The sequence below is a fragment of the Amborella trichopoda genome, chromosome 8 (assembly GCF_054954075.1).
Source record: "Amborella trichopoda isolate Santa Cruz 75 chromosome 8, AtrichopodaSantaCruz75HAP2 v2.0, whole genome shotgun sequence".
NCBI lineage: Eukaryota > Viridiplantae > Streptophyta > Magnoliopsida > Amborellales > Amborellaceae > Amborella > Amborella trichopoda.
The window spans coordinates 38,674,174-38,686,736 of NC_142343.1; the positions used below are offsets into that span (position 1 = coordinate 38,674,174).

Consider the following 12,563-nt stretch of genomic DNA (forward strand, 5'->3'; position numbering starts at 1 on the left):
ACTCCTATAATATGTGGTTGGATGTCAAATTTTTATCCGTGACAATGTCTAAGAACGGTACCTGAAAGCATTTTCACTCGCCAAAATAGAAACGATAGCCAACTCACTCCCATTTATCTGAAAGATTATCAAGATTTAAATATTTAGAAAAACATAAGACAAACATGGCATTGAGCATCTACTACACTGCAACACATGAAAAAAAAGATGTAACATCTAAAGCACATGCGGAACATAAGACAAACATGGCATTAAGCTTCTACTACACTGCAACACATGAAAAAAAAGATGTAACATCTAAAGCACATGCGGGTGTACCTACAAAATCTGTACCTGACAAGGGAAAATTTGGATGGACTTATTAAGTGTAGTCTTGTTAACATTAAATAAAAACTAAGGCAAAACAGGTTCTTTTGTAGTCACTTTAGTGGCTTTTAGCAATGTTTTTTCAAATAATCAAGACCGAGAAAAAGAGAAAACCAAAGGTGTTGCAGAATTGTTCCATAACTAGTATATTAAAATAATAGATAAGCAGTCCATCCAAACTCACTTAAGTTTTTCTATGTACTATCTTCATGTTACTTTGATTAATATATTGCTTCTTCCTAAGTGGCAACATTTTGGTATTAGTTAGTGAAAAGCTAGATTTGACTTCTATAGACATCTCAATGTTTTTATATTCTTCATATAAAAAATCTGAAAAAACTTGTTTTCGGAGTAGCTGTTAGACTCGATAAGTTTAACTCAGTTTTAACAGTGACCAAGTCAGCCACCAAGTTTTGAGTTTTAGAAGGCTGAGAACAAACTTGGGTTCCAGAATGAGGTAGGATACCACTATACCACTAGGCCATGGGGCAAATTGTGATCTGATACACTTATGAGTTTGTGTACACTTTAGTTGGATGCATTATGCCTAAAGAGAGTTTGCTTCAGTTTTTTTCCCCTTCCCCACACTACTCGTCTTCTTAAAAATATGGATATTTCAGAATTTTCATTCCGTGTCATTTTCCAACCATAAAAAAGTTGGGCCGTAACAACAATTGCAAAGCATACAGCTATATACGCCTGAAAACATATTTACAAGATTGACAATTGTCTACAAAGATTGCAAGATTGTAACTAGATAAGCCTCTCATTTAGCATTCATAAGGACTGCATGTTCAGATGAGGACCTCAAATAAGATTCGACTCTGAGCCATCAATTCTATTCCAAGACCTGATCTACCATTAAAAGCTGAAAATGTAAATTGCTACCAATTTCCAGATGCCAGTGAGCACTATTTGGGACTTAATACAGCTGAATTTTCCTTCCAAGGTTCGTGTCCAGCTATGGTTTTCATTTATTTCATCAGATAATTTTCATATGGATACGCATGTTGATCATACAAGTTGATGTGTTTTTTAAAGTGAAATAATTTCATTTGTCAAATTGTAATTCACATAAAACTGGAACATATTGACCTAAATAACTGTAAGAACAATTTTTCAGAGCCTCGGCTAAGGGAGGAGTGTTAGCTCAATTTGTCTATGTTTTAGGAGTATTGATAGACTCCTGCCAAACCTCCAAGGGCTGTTTCCTAACTACTTTGGTCCCTTTATACTTTTTCGATAGGTGATTCAAATCTTTCTAGCTCATCCTCTGCCTACCAAAAATTATTTATTTATGGATTGAAGACTTGACTTCGTAGCAACTTCCTCCTTTAAATATCAAGATTCCACCCCAATGCCAATGGTGAATTGTAATCCAAGTTTTCCCGAAGTTCCTTCTCACAATAATAAAGATGAAATCAGTGTCATTTGATTGAATCTTTATTGAAACAATGCTCAACATCCAAATTGCTTACTCCAAGAAGCTAATTATATGGTCCCTTGGGCTATCATATGGATCAAGTGGCCAATAACGCGTATAGAGTCAAAGATAAATTCTCAAGCAATGACATTTAGATTATCAATACAAAATGGAAGAGAAGAAGACCCTTACTGTACTGTAGTTTCACTTCCACTATGCATTGATCATAATAGGATACCATTAATTAATCCCAAATGATGTCCCTGCCTTACTACACCAAAAATATCATCATGTATCACAGTCTCACACAATCTTCAAGTTTGAATACAACAATCCCTATGAATTACAAACAAATGAGAGATTAGTTGTAGTTGAAACCTTGTAGATGGTAGTATATCATATAATTATGTGCTTGAAGCTTATCAGATCCAGAGTCTTTGTAATTATTTCAAATACATGTTTTAGGTCCTTTCCATGGAGCAATGCTGGTAATTTTTATGAAAGCTGCAAATACGAAACAAGATCCACATCATATATATATCTATCTCAAGAACACTCGAGATGGTCAGAGCAAAACATTAAGACTCTAAATCTTAGACCCTTCCCTTCTAACATCAGAATTTTATTATTTTGTTTCCCGTCGATCCTTCCCTATTCATGAGCATAACCATTTAACCGTATTTTAAAGCATTGATTCTATTGTTTATCATATTATTATATACGTTGAATTTGACCAGCCTCAAGTGAATATTCCACTCACATAAAAATCCTTATTTGATGCATAAGTCGTGAAAGTTCGAGCCTCTCCTTGAGGATATGCCTAAAATTCATAAACCATTTGAAGGGATTTCCATATTACTTCAAAAAATGGGTAGAAGTTCAACCTTTGCAGTTATTTTGGACAAGGTTTTCCATAAAATTCTGTTAATACTTTTGAAAGAATGTTCATCTACCCTGCAGTCCTTAAGTTTGTAACTAAAAGTGTGAAAGACCTAGTTACATCTGAATTTTAGCATATACATGGACTCTAAACCTTTTAACTAGAGTTGCAGTCACAACATATTGCCCAGCAGAAGGACCGCAGTATTAACCCGATGCAAGACAGGATGTCTCTTATTTTTTTTATTTTTCAACTAAAATCTTCGGAGATATTCTTAGGATCTCTAGGTTTACTTTTAGGCTATTCAGTTTTTTGGGATTTTAGGGTTTTTTAGATTTTTTTAGGATTTTAGGGACTCTTTGAAACCATAGTTAGATTCCTTATGGAATTAATTATTTTATCAGAGGTAAAACATCATAACAAATTTTGTTGTAATTATGACTTCTAATTTAATTAGAATTAGAATTTCGTAGGGTCCTAAGTAAGGTATTCCATTAGAAATAGGTGTTGCATTAGGCTTTTTCTTTCAGAAATGAATATTATTTGTTTTAAGACTCATGGTTAAACCAGATGGGTAAGCAGCTTGGTTTGTAAGCTTCAACCATTATTTTCAATCAAATTTTTCGAATCTTTATTTTCTTTCTATAAATTCTCCACTACATTAGTTGGTATCAGAGTAGGCCAATTCCGAAAGCGCCTGAGGATCTGCTACAAGTTTGCTGCTATAGAAGGTCAAGTTCGTGGTGGAGGTATCAAAGTTACATGGAAGGAATTTAATGATTAGAAAAGGAGGCTCAAGGAACTGGTGTACAAGGTATGTCAAATATGGCTGAATCGAAGGAAATTCGACAATTTGGTGCACAAGTTGTTCCCAACCTGTTTTGATCGATGTTCATTCATTCATGATGTTGGCATATCTGAAACCAATCATAGTAATAGGTCAGATTTAACAGATTTTTGTTCACCTCACAACCTGAGGGTTAATCTCGTAGTGCATGAGGGAAGTTTGGTTTGTGATCTAGAATAGAGATACCATGGACCATGGAGAAACTTTATTCTCATCAAATTGTTTACAAAATCCGTACGTTGTAAAATGGGACTCGCTGCCAATCTTTGACACGTGCTCAGGTAAGAATTTTGAGTTTTGCAAAAAAGTTTGAGTTTGGGTGAATACTTGCAGTTGGAGAAGAGATTAGTTGTTGAAAAGGATGAAGAACAGGGTGATGATGAGGTGAATCTCGAAAACCTTGATGGACTTGATGGGTGAAAATCTAGGGTTTGATGAAGAAGTTGCAAGTTTTGTTTGTTCTAGAACTAAATAGGGGCAATTTCAGCCGTTCTTGCAGCAAAATTGAGGCAAAGCTAACAAGTTTATGTAGCTCAATCGAGCATGTATATCACAATTACTCCATCGACATATAGTGACCCTTTCCTTGTATTCTCAACAGGAATTTACGTTCTTATTTAGCTATTCACAAAGCTACAATCTACAGTACCAATGCACAATCACTTTATTTTGATTGGGCCAGTAAACCATAGGTCCATGATTCAAGGCACAATGTTCAGGTTGAAGAAGCCTTAGTATCAATTTTTCAATATAAAATATCAAGATCCTTTTCTTGAGGACTTCTCTATACCACCATATTCTTAGAGCCAGCAAAGAAGATGATCGCAGGCTTAGCAAAGAATTCATCTAAGAACACTCCAAAACTCGTTGACGAGTTTTCTTCAACCAAGGAAGTCTGATGCACTACAAGATGCCTCTTATTATTGAATGTTCTCAAATATTTAGTGATATATTTTTTGGAGTTTTAGGGCTTATTTTTATGCTTTTTCAAAAACTTTAGGGATTTAGAGTCTTTTTTAGTTTTTTTAGGATTTTAGGGGTTGTTTGAAATAGTAATTAGAGTCCTTGTGCAAGTATGTATGTTATCAGGGGTAAAAATTCCATACAAACTTTTTTTGTAATTAGGACTTCTAGTTCAATTTGAGATGAGATTTCTTAGGTGCTCATAAGTAAGGTCTTTTATTAGAAATAAGTGTTGTATTAGGGTTTTTCATTCAGAGTTGAATATTCTTTGTTTTGAGAGTCCTAGTTAAACCAAATAGCTACAAAACTTGGCTTGTAAGCTTCCAAAATTATATTGAATCAAATTTTCATCATCATCATTCGAGCCTTATTCTAAGTTAGGCTAAATTTTCAATCAAATTTTCAGTTGTTTATGTTCTATTAAGTAAGGTCTTTTATTAGAAATAAGTGTTGTATTAGGTTTTTCCATTCAGAGTTGAATATTCTCTGTTTTGAGAGTCCTAGTTAAACATGAGAGCTACAAAACTTGGCTTATAAGCTTCCAAAATTATTTTTAATCACATTTTCATTGTCATCATCCGAGCCTTATTCTAACTATTTGGGTTCGGCTAAATTTCCAATAAAATTTTCAGTTGTTTAATTTCTTTCTGTATATATGTCTACTGCATTATGACCTTGACACCCCTGCAGTTTTTGGGATTGTCAAAGAGAAGCCATTTACCTCACCCTCAGCCAATACCATTTCTCCCTCGGAAGTGCTTCCTCGAACATCATATCACATGGGACCAACACTTTGTATTTTCCAAGATTAATATCTTCATAGGTTTATGTCAATAATAGCAGCCATGTTCATGCCATATGCACATGCATTGTTTTTAAATGCGGCCGCATCCTGCATTATGCACTATGCGGTTTGAGGTGCATTACATTAGGCTGCATATTCACTAGCTCGTGATGAGCCCGCATATGCAGGGCATCACCTACACATGCTGGCACAGGGCATAATGGGCTATGGACCCGCATATGCAGCTCACACTCATGGGTAGAAAGTTGGCCCACGAGTGTAGCCAAATACATAATCCATTCCCCGCCCCCCGGTTCTTAGAGGATCAAACCAAAAAAGAAAGAAAATTATACTTGGATTTTTTCTTTAATCGTTTTTGAAAAAGAGTAAAAGATTATTTTGGTTATCCGTTTAGATTGTCTTGGGTAACATTTTGAAGATATACATGAGGGGCCCAATGATAGTGATGATGATGCCTCTATAGCATCGGCTTCAGACGTGGGAGATGCACATGCATGTACATGAAGGATCATCATATGACTTGTCAGATTGAGAGTTGAGACTTAAGAGTTGATTATTATCTTTTTGTTGTTTTTTATGTCATCATAAAATTTTGGTTGTGGTCCCTTTGGAGTTTAAACTTTAGAATTTGGAATTTTGGATGTCTATGTGAAGTTTGAAATTTTGGATATATTTTATGACACGGAATAGATCTCTTTATTTTACATGTTAGATGTATTAGACATTCAAACTATTCAAGATTAGAGGCTAAAAGTTAAAACAACAAACTCTATTACTCTTAACCAGCTATTAGGGGACTCAAGCGTCTTAGACAGCTAATCATCATCATCCGAGCCTTATCCCAACTATTTGGGGTTAGCTATACGAATCATGTTCCGTCATTCTTCTCTATCAAGAGCCATACCCTCAGTTAGACCATAAGTCACTATATCTCTAACATATTAGATATAATGAAAAAATTAAAATACATATTATTGCATAAATCAAATCTGTGTTTTTCTATGCATTATAATTTTTTTATGAATATTTAAAATTTTCTAAATCTAGTGACCACATCAAAGGCGATGCACCCACATCAAGCTGCATCACCACATCGGACCCCGACAGCAATGGGTCCACATCCTGCATTTTAAAACAGCATTCGCATGTACTATTGGAGCAGTGATGATTTTTCCCCTAAAGATCATCTCATTGTTTTACAACAGGCATCTCATTGCCAAAGATGAATGTTTGTAACAGTAATTATCAGTATTCCAGCCATCACCAGTCAAATTAAGGTCAAAACTTTAAGGTAAAATGAGCCATCACATACCAATTCCCACTAATACTATCCATTAATAATCCCTGATGGCACAATGAGCAGTCTGCAAAATCCTTTCTCTTGGGGATTCAGGGTTTTAAAGTTCACCTCATAAAATTCTGCAAGAACAAGTTTGATCTGTGTCTATGCAATTTCCAGAGTTAGCTTCGGCAAGAAGGAAAAGTTGCCAAAGCCTTCTTATGCGCCTTAAAAGACACCTAAGATCATGAGATAATCTCCACTTTCAACAAAACCCATTGTGCAACAAAGACTTGTCGAAGTCCCTAAATCTGCGAAGTTGGGAGGTTCAACAAAGGAAACAATGTACTTAGCTAAGTTTTAGCAAGGTAACTGAACTTTAGCTACTGCACGAGTTATTACAAAGCATAAGTGCACTTAAGCTCTTTGTGAGTTGGCTTCCAAGTTTTACTAGTTACTACCATGTCTTTGTTCATGGGTAGCACTATTGGGCATCTTAGATTATCCATCCAGTTGCACCTAAACCAAAATATTTTTATTTTTATTAAACCCAAATCACAATATTTAATGAATGCAAAAGTACTTGGCAAACAGAAGAGCGAAAACCAAAACTATTTTGCATTAAAAAACTTTTTAAGTTCTAAATGAACCAATAAATAGTCAGTTGCTTCAAAACAAACTCACTAGATATATAAAAAGAAAGAGAGCTCCACCTACTAAAAGGTCAGTGGGGTTGAGGTCAAGGTGGTAACACCACCTGTGGCTCAGCTATCAGTCTCAGTTTCCATTCCTACCAATGCTAAACCCTTTTAAAAACTACTAATGGTTTCAAAAATTACTAACCTACCACTAACAGTTAACATTCAAAAAAGAAAAAAAGTAGGTTAGTGCGATGAGTGATCCAAATCAAGCTCTCGTATTATAAGAGTACCAGCAACATGCACTCAAAGACTACACAGAAGACTTTCTGTTTTTATATAAGCAATAAATGTTAAAACCTGATATTTATACGGTTTCCAATTCAAACTAGTAGTCTCAACGTTCTTTCAAGCATGGTTGTCAAAAATTAAACCAGATTGTGGATAACTGCTTTGGAAGACGGTCAAGAATCAACGTAGATGTTTACCAAGGTAACATGTCCATTTTCTGTAGAAGACATTGTCTTAGCAAAATTTGTCTTGAAGTTCCATCTTAATATGGACATCAAAGAACTCTCCTCTATCACTGCAAAATTTGGTAAAGATCTGTAGAACATAAGACCAGGATCAATATCAATTCAGAGATACAGAAAAGACGTTAAAGGCTGTAGTAACATATGAATTCTTAACTATTCAGATGAAAACAAATATTTAATGGAGAAACAAATTCAGTCAAAATCGGATTTTCTGCGGTAAGTGAGATATATTGAAAGAAAGATGCAGTAGTAATTAATATACCTTATCTCCAGGAGTCCATTCTGGTAAAGTAAGATCAGTCCGTATGCATTTTCCTCTTTGCTTCTGAAAGTTGCTGACCAACAGCAAGGTTGTCCTAAACTTGCTTTGTAAATGGAATTGTTTTCCCCCTAACAGAAAAAGGAAGCACTTTATTTGCAGGGAAAGAAACTCAAGCCACTAGAGCAAATCATTTGTGCATCTTAAGACAATCCCAAAGAGCATTCAAGAAAAGATCACCTGTATCACCGATGACAAACCGTACAGCCGCAATGCATCTTCACAACATAGTAAGAGAAGAGGATTCATAAGTCTCTGTTCTGAATATGATGTGGTTTCTTCCAAGTGCAGCAGTTCATCTCCTGACTTGCTTCCAGAAGGAGAATCACTTCCTTTAGAATCCATTTGACTGGTGTCCTCCATAAACAATTGCTTTGAGTGCTTATCTTTTTTCAAGCCAGAGATAGAATTACCACCATCTAAGAGAGTTTTTAAGCCAGCAGGAATCAATCAGAAACAGGAAAAAACATGGTTATGTTGCCAGGTTCGATACAATCATTGAACTTGCAAACAAGAAAATTACTTGCCAATGATATGCATAGCGACAGCAATTGATTCACTTTTCGGATGCACTGGTCGGGAGCTTATCATACTACCACTAAGGCCATTGAAGATAACTATGCGGGCATTCCTTGTTAGGACAAACAAGAATTCAGAGCCTGCAGTTGAATCCTGCTTAGGACTTTTGGATTCCACGACTTTTGGACTATTTACTGGACTATCTAAAGGTTTAAATGATTTTAAAATCACTGAAATAACCGAGGTGCTTGAGCCAGGTATGGAGTCTGTCAGAAACAAAACTAAGAATGATCTAATGTCAAGCATGGAAACCTGCAAATGACGAAAATTGATCATTTATAACCAATTACTATCTAATGTATTCAACTAATGGTCCAACCCCTAATATGAAATCCTAAAATTGGAGCATATGTTAATGTCATACTTGCCTGGCCATTTCCACATCCAACAGCAATATGACCTCCGCTGGTTGAATATGTAAGAGCACTAATAGAGGATTTAAGTACTGAAAACATTGCTGCACAATGAAATCCTTCATAGTGTAAACTATGAGCTGCAAGCCAAATCAGATTCAGTATTACCCAGTTGTCTTGGAGCAGATGCGAAGAGAGAGTAATTAGATTGCAACACTCATTTGAAGTGATCAGGAAAAGTAACTTGCCCATTAGATTATTTGTCAACAAAAGAAAAGTACACTATGACCCATATGAGCATATAAACTCTATGGTCAAGGTGAAAATCACCAACTCATCGTCCAATCAATACATGGATGACCATGGAAACAGAGAGCGGGACCAACTGCTTGGGTCATGTCATGTTCTTGTGGATCCCATTCTCTTCTCCATCACCATCCATGGATTGGTTGACTGGGGACACTTAGACCATAGAGAAAAACCACGGAAAGAGTTTAGGTGACTCAAGACTGAAAAAGAATAAACTAGGATATCACAAACATGAGCAACGGCACAATTATAGAAAATGCTCGGGATTGGATTGTCACTAAGAGAAATGAGGCAAGTAAAAAATCACATCAGACCATATGTTGTTAAGAGATCAAATACAACATCAGAAAATACTCAGAAAAAAAAAATTGAACATAACATGAGTGCATCAGCTCAATTTGGCTACAATGAGACCATGATCATCTCGGTTGGCAACCAATAAACAAACTATGCTTCACAAGTTATGTAAGATTCCTTTATTCATACGAAGTACGAAAGTTTTCCGGTGGATTGTTTCTGGGAATGATATGCACATGAAAGAACATGAGTTGCTGTGTTTGTTATCTAAGTAATCCATATTCCAAGATAAGCTATTAATCGTCCTTCATTTAGCCTTACCAATGGCTAGTCAAGATGGATGGGTTTACCACCCCCATCCACTCTCATGGTTGTATTCATAGATTTGAGGTCCTTCAAGTAAGTCAAGTCAAAAATGTATTATATATAAAAAGAAATAGAACCATACAGTGGATAAATATACCTTCACTCACTGTTTCACTCACAAACTGACAGCCCATTTCACCAGAGCCTCCTACTAGTGTATATACTCGGACCTGCAAAAGTGTGAGAATCAGCAATCACAAGTTAGACACATAGAATTAATAACATATCAGCATTCAGCCATCACTAGCAGTACCAACCAGTCCACATTCATTGCCAACAGCAAGACTCCCTGAGACACAACAAAATTCCAAAGCAGAAACTGGAGCACGGTCACCAGGCACTTTGATTCCATTTATCTGCATATCATATGATCGATGTTGCATTCAATTAACATATTCAAAGAAAACTTTCAGAAACATCTGCCCCGAAGGAGTGGTTTCCAACTTGCTAAGATTCTCACAATTATATTTGTTGTACTCAAACAGAAGTATAAAACATAAGATACGAAGCTCAAACCTCGCCTTCTAGAACAAAAAGAATAGAAAACACAGGATTTGTTGCATCCCATATCCGTACAGATCCATCTTGATATCCAGCTACATACATCCGTTCAATCCCTAAACCTTCACCAAGAGCTGTACTGGGAACTCCACCAGTCAAAGGCCAATTTGTACCAGCTGGTAGAACAGGTAGTGGTTGACCTTTCCCTGCTGAAGCAACCTACAACATATACATCAAAAGTTAAATTCGGTAAAAGGAAAGTGAATTTGGCCTTGCAAACTAAGAAAAAGAACCATCTAATTTCAAGTCATCAAAGGTAGAATAGAAATGGAAATATACCTCAGATAGTATTTTTGAATAGTTTCCACCCTTGGGAAGTGTAATAAGCTTTCCCACAGTTATGCAAGGATCAAGCAAAGGAATGAGCTCTGGAAAGGGCTCTGGCTGGATTTGAGGTTTCTCCTCCTGTGGTGAAGATAATGTACACAAGCTGGTACCGTCATATGCATGCAACTGTCCTGGGTTTGTTAACACAAATAGAGAAGCAGCTGGATCCATCAAAGTGGACCCACCACCAGGCAGCAAAATCATGTCAGCAAAAGATCCATGAAGTGTAAGATCCAGACGAGAGACACATCTTAAACTCTCCAACCTTGAAGACCACTCGAGACTCAAAACCTGTGGATATTAAAAACAACTTGGATGATCAATCAGTATAGGTTTTACTGTCCTGCTAAATATGAAAAAAATAATTAAGCAATGCTAGCAGCAAGTTAAGCATCGGTCAAGACTAAAGAACAAAACAAGCTTAACAATCTGAGAGGGACAAGTTTATGTTGACTGAACTACCAAAAAGGTCATAAAGGAAACATGTGGAGAAGTCATAAAAAACAGTATCTAACAAAGAGAAAATATTAGGAGGAATACACATAAAATGGTTCGTGAAAGTAGTGGTCAGCCTCACAACAATGAAAATGCCAAAAAATAAAAGGTTTTGCATCCAATTTTTTATTACAGTAGTTAGTTTTGCATTCCTTACCTCATCATCATTATCATCATCAAATCCTTTTCTCAATAATTTGGGGTCAGCTACACGAATCTGGGTCCGTCATTCTGCTCTATCAAGGGCTATACCCTCAGTGAGGCCATAAGTTCCCATATCTTTTCTAACTACTCCCCTTGAACTTACCCCTTGCCCTTTTTGAGCCTTCCACTTGAACCAACTCCCACTTCCTAACAAGTATCGTTAGGGGTTTATGCTGCATATGACCAGCCCATGTAAGTCTACTTTCTCTCATCTTATTGCCCATTAGAGTCACACCTAAGTTCTGAATGTATTCATTTTGAATTATATCCCTTCTTATCTTGCCACTCATCTATCTCAACATCCTCATCTCAGCTATACTTGTTTCTTGACCGCCCAACATTACGCCCCATAAAGCAAAGCTGGTCTCATAGTGTCCTATAGAACTTCTCTTTCAACTTCATTGGTATGTGGGGATCACATAAAACTCTGGTTGCACATCTCCACTTTGCCCACCCAGCTCTAATTCTATGTGCGACATCTTCAGCAATCTCTCAATTTTTTTGGATTATCATCCCAAGATATTAAAAGTATGCTCTTTTTGGTTTCTTGGCCATCAATCTTAACTAGTTCCTCATCTTTATTCCTATTTTTACTAAACTTGCATTCTATATACTCTGTCTTTGTCCAACTAATTTTAAAACCTTTAGATTCTAGAGCATCTCTCCAAAGTTCAACTTTGTGTTGACGCTGCTTCAGGTCTCATAAATCAAAACAATGTTGTCTGTGAATAACATACATCATGGTACCTCATCTTGTAAGTGCCTAGTTAAGTCGTCCATTATTACGACAAAGAGGTATAGGATCAATGCCGATCCCTGATGTAAACCTATTGTCACTGAGAACTCACTCGTCTCTCCACTAGTTGTTCGCACACTAGTTTAGCGTGCTTGACCTAATATGTATAATTCAACAAGTGCTAACGAGATGTGCTAATCTCAACAATATACTTCAACAAGCAGAAAAAAGAAACAAATGTTCGGCAAATCAAACTAAATAAAAGGAAGTTTTCCCTATA

The 12,563-nt window shown here is 36.2% G+C and overlaps 1 protein-coding gene across 5 annotated transcripts in view; it reads right to left on the bottom strand.

The window, feature by feature from the left end:
* Positions 1-12,563, bottom strand: part of LOC18433437 (transducin family protein / WD-40 repeat family protein) — a 33,875-nt gene that overhangs the window by 10,091 nt on the left and 11,221 nt on the right. For 4 of the 5 annotated variants that reach the window (XM_011624847.3, XM_020666766.2, XM_088873608.1 and 1 more), the window contains 10 exons: positions 10,801-11,139; positions 10,477-10,680; positions 10,218-10,316; positions 10,058-10,130; positions 9,004-9,128; positions 8,584-8,887; positions 8,237-8,475; positions 8,000-8,127; positions 7,690-7,807; positions 62-117 (listed from right to left, as the gene is read on the bottom strand). In XM_011624847.3, the coding sequence (XP_011623149.3) occupies positions 62-117; positions 7,690-7,807; positions 8,000-8,127; positions 8,237-8,475; positions 8,584-8,887; positions 9,004-9,128; positions 10,058-10,130; positions 10,218-10,316; positions 10,477-10,680; positions 10,801-11,139 (1,685 nt within the window). Of the gene's footprint in view, positions 1-61; positions 118-2,203; positions 2,294-7,689; positions 7,808-7,999; positions 8,128-8,236; positions 8,476-8,583; positions 8,888-9,003; positions 9,129-10,057; positions 10,131-10,217; positions 10,317-10,476; positions 10,681-10,800; positions 11,140-12,563 lie in introns of those variants that run through there. The other variant, XM_020666769.2, reaches the window with a different exon arrangement.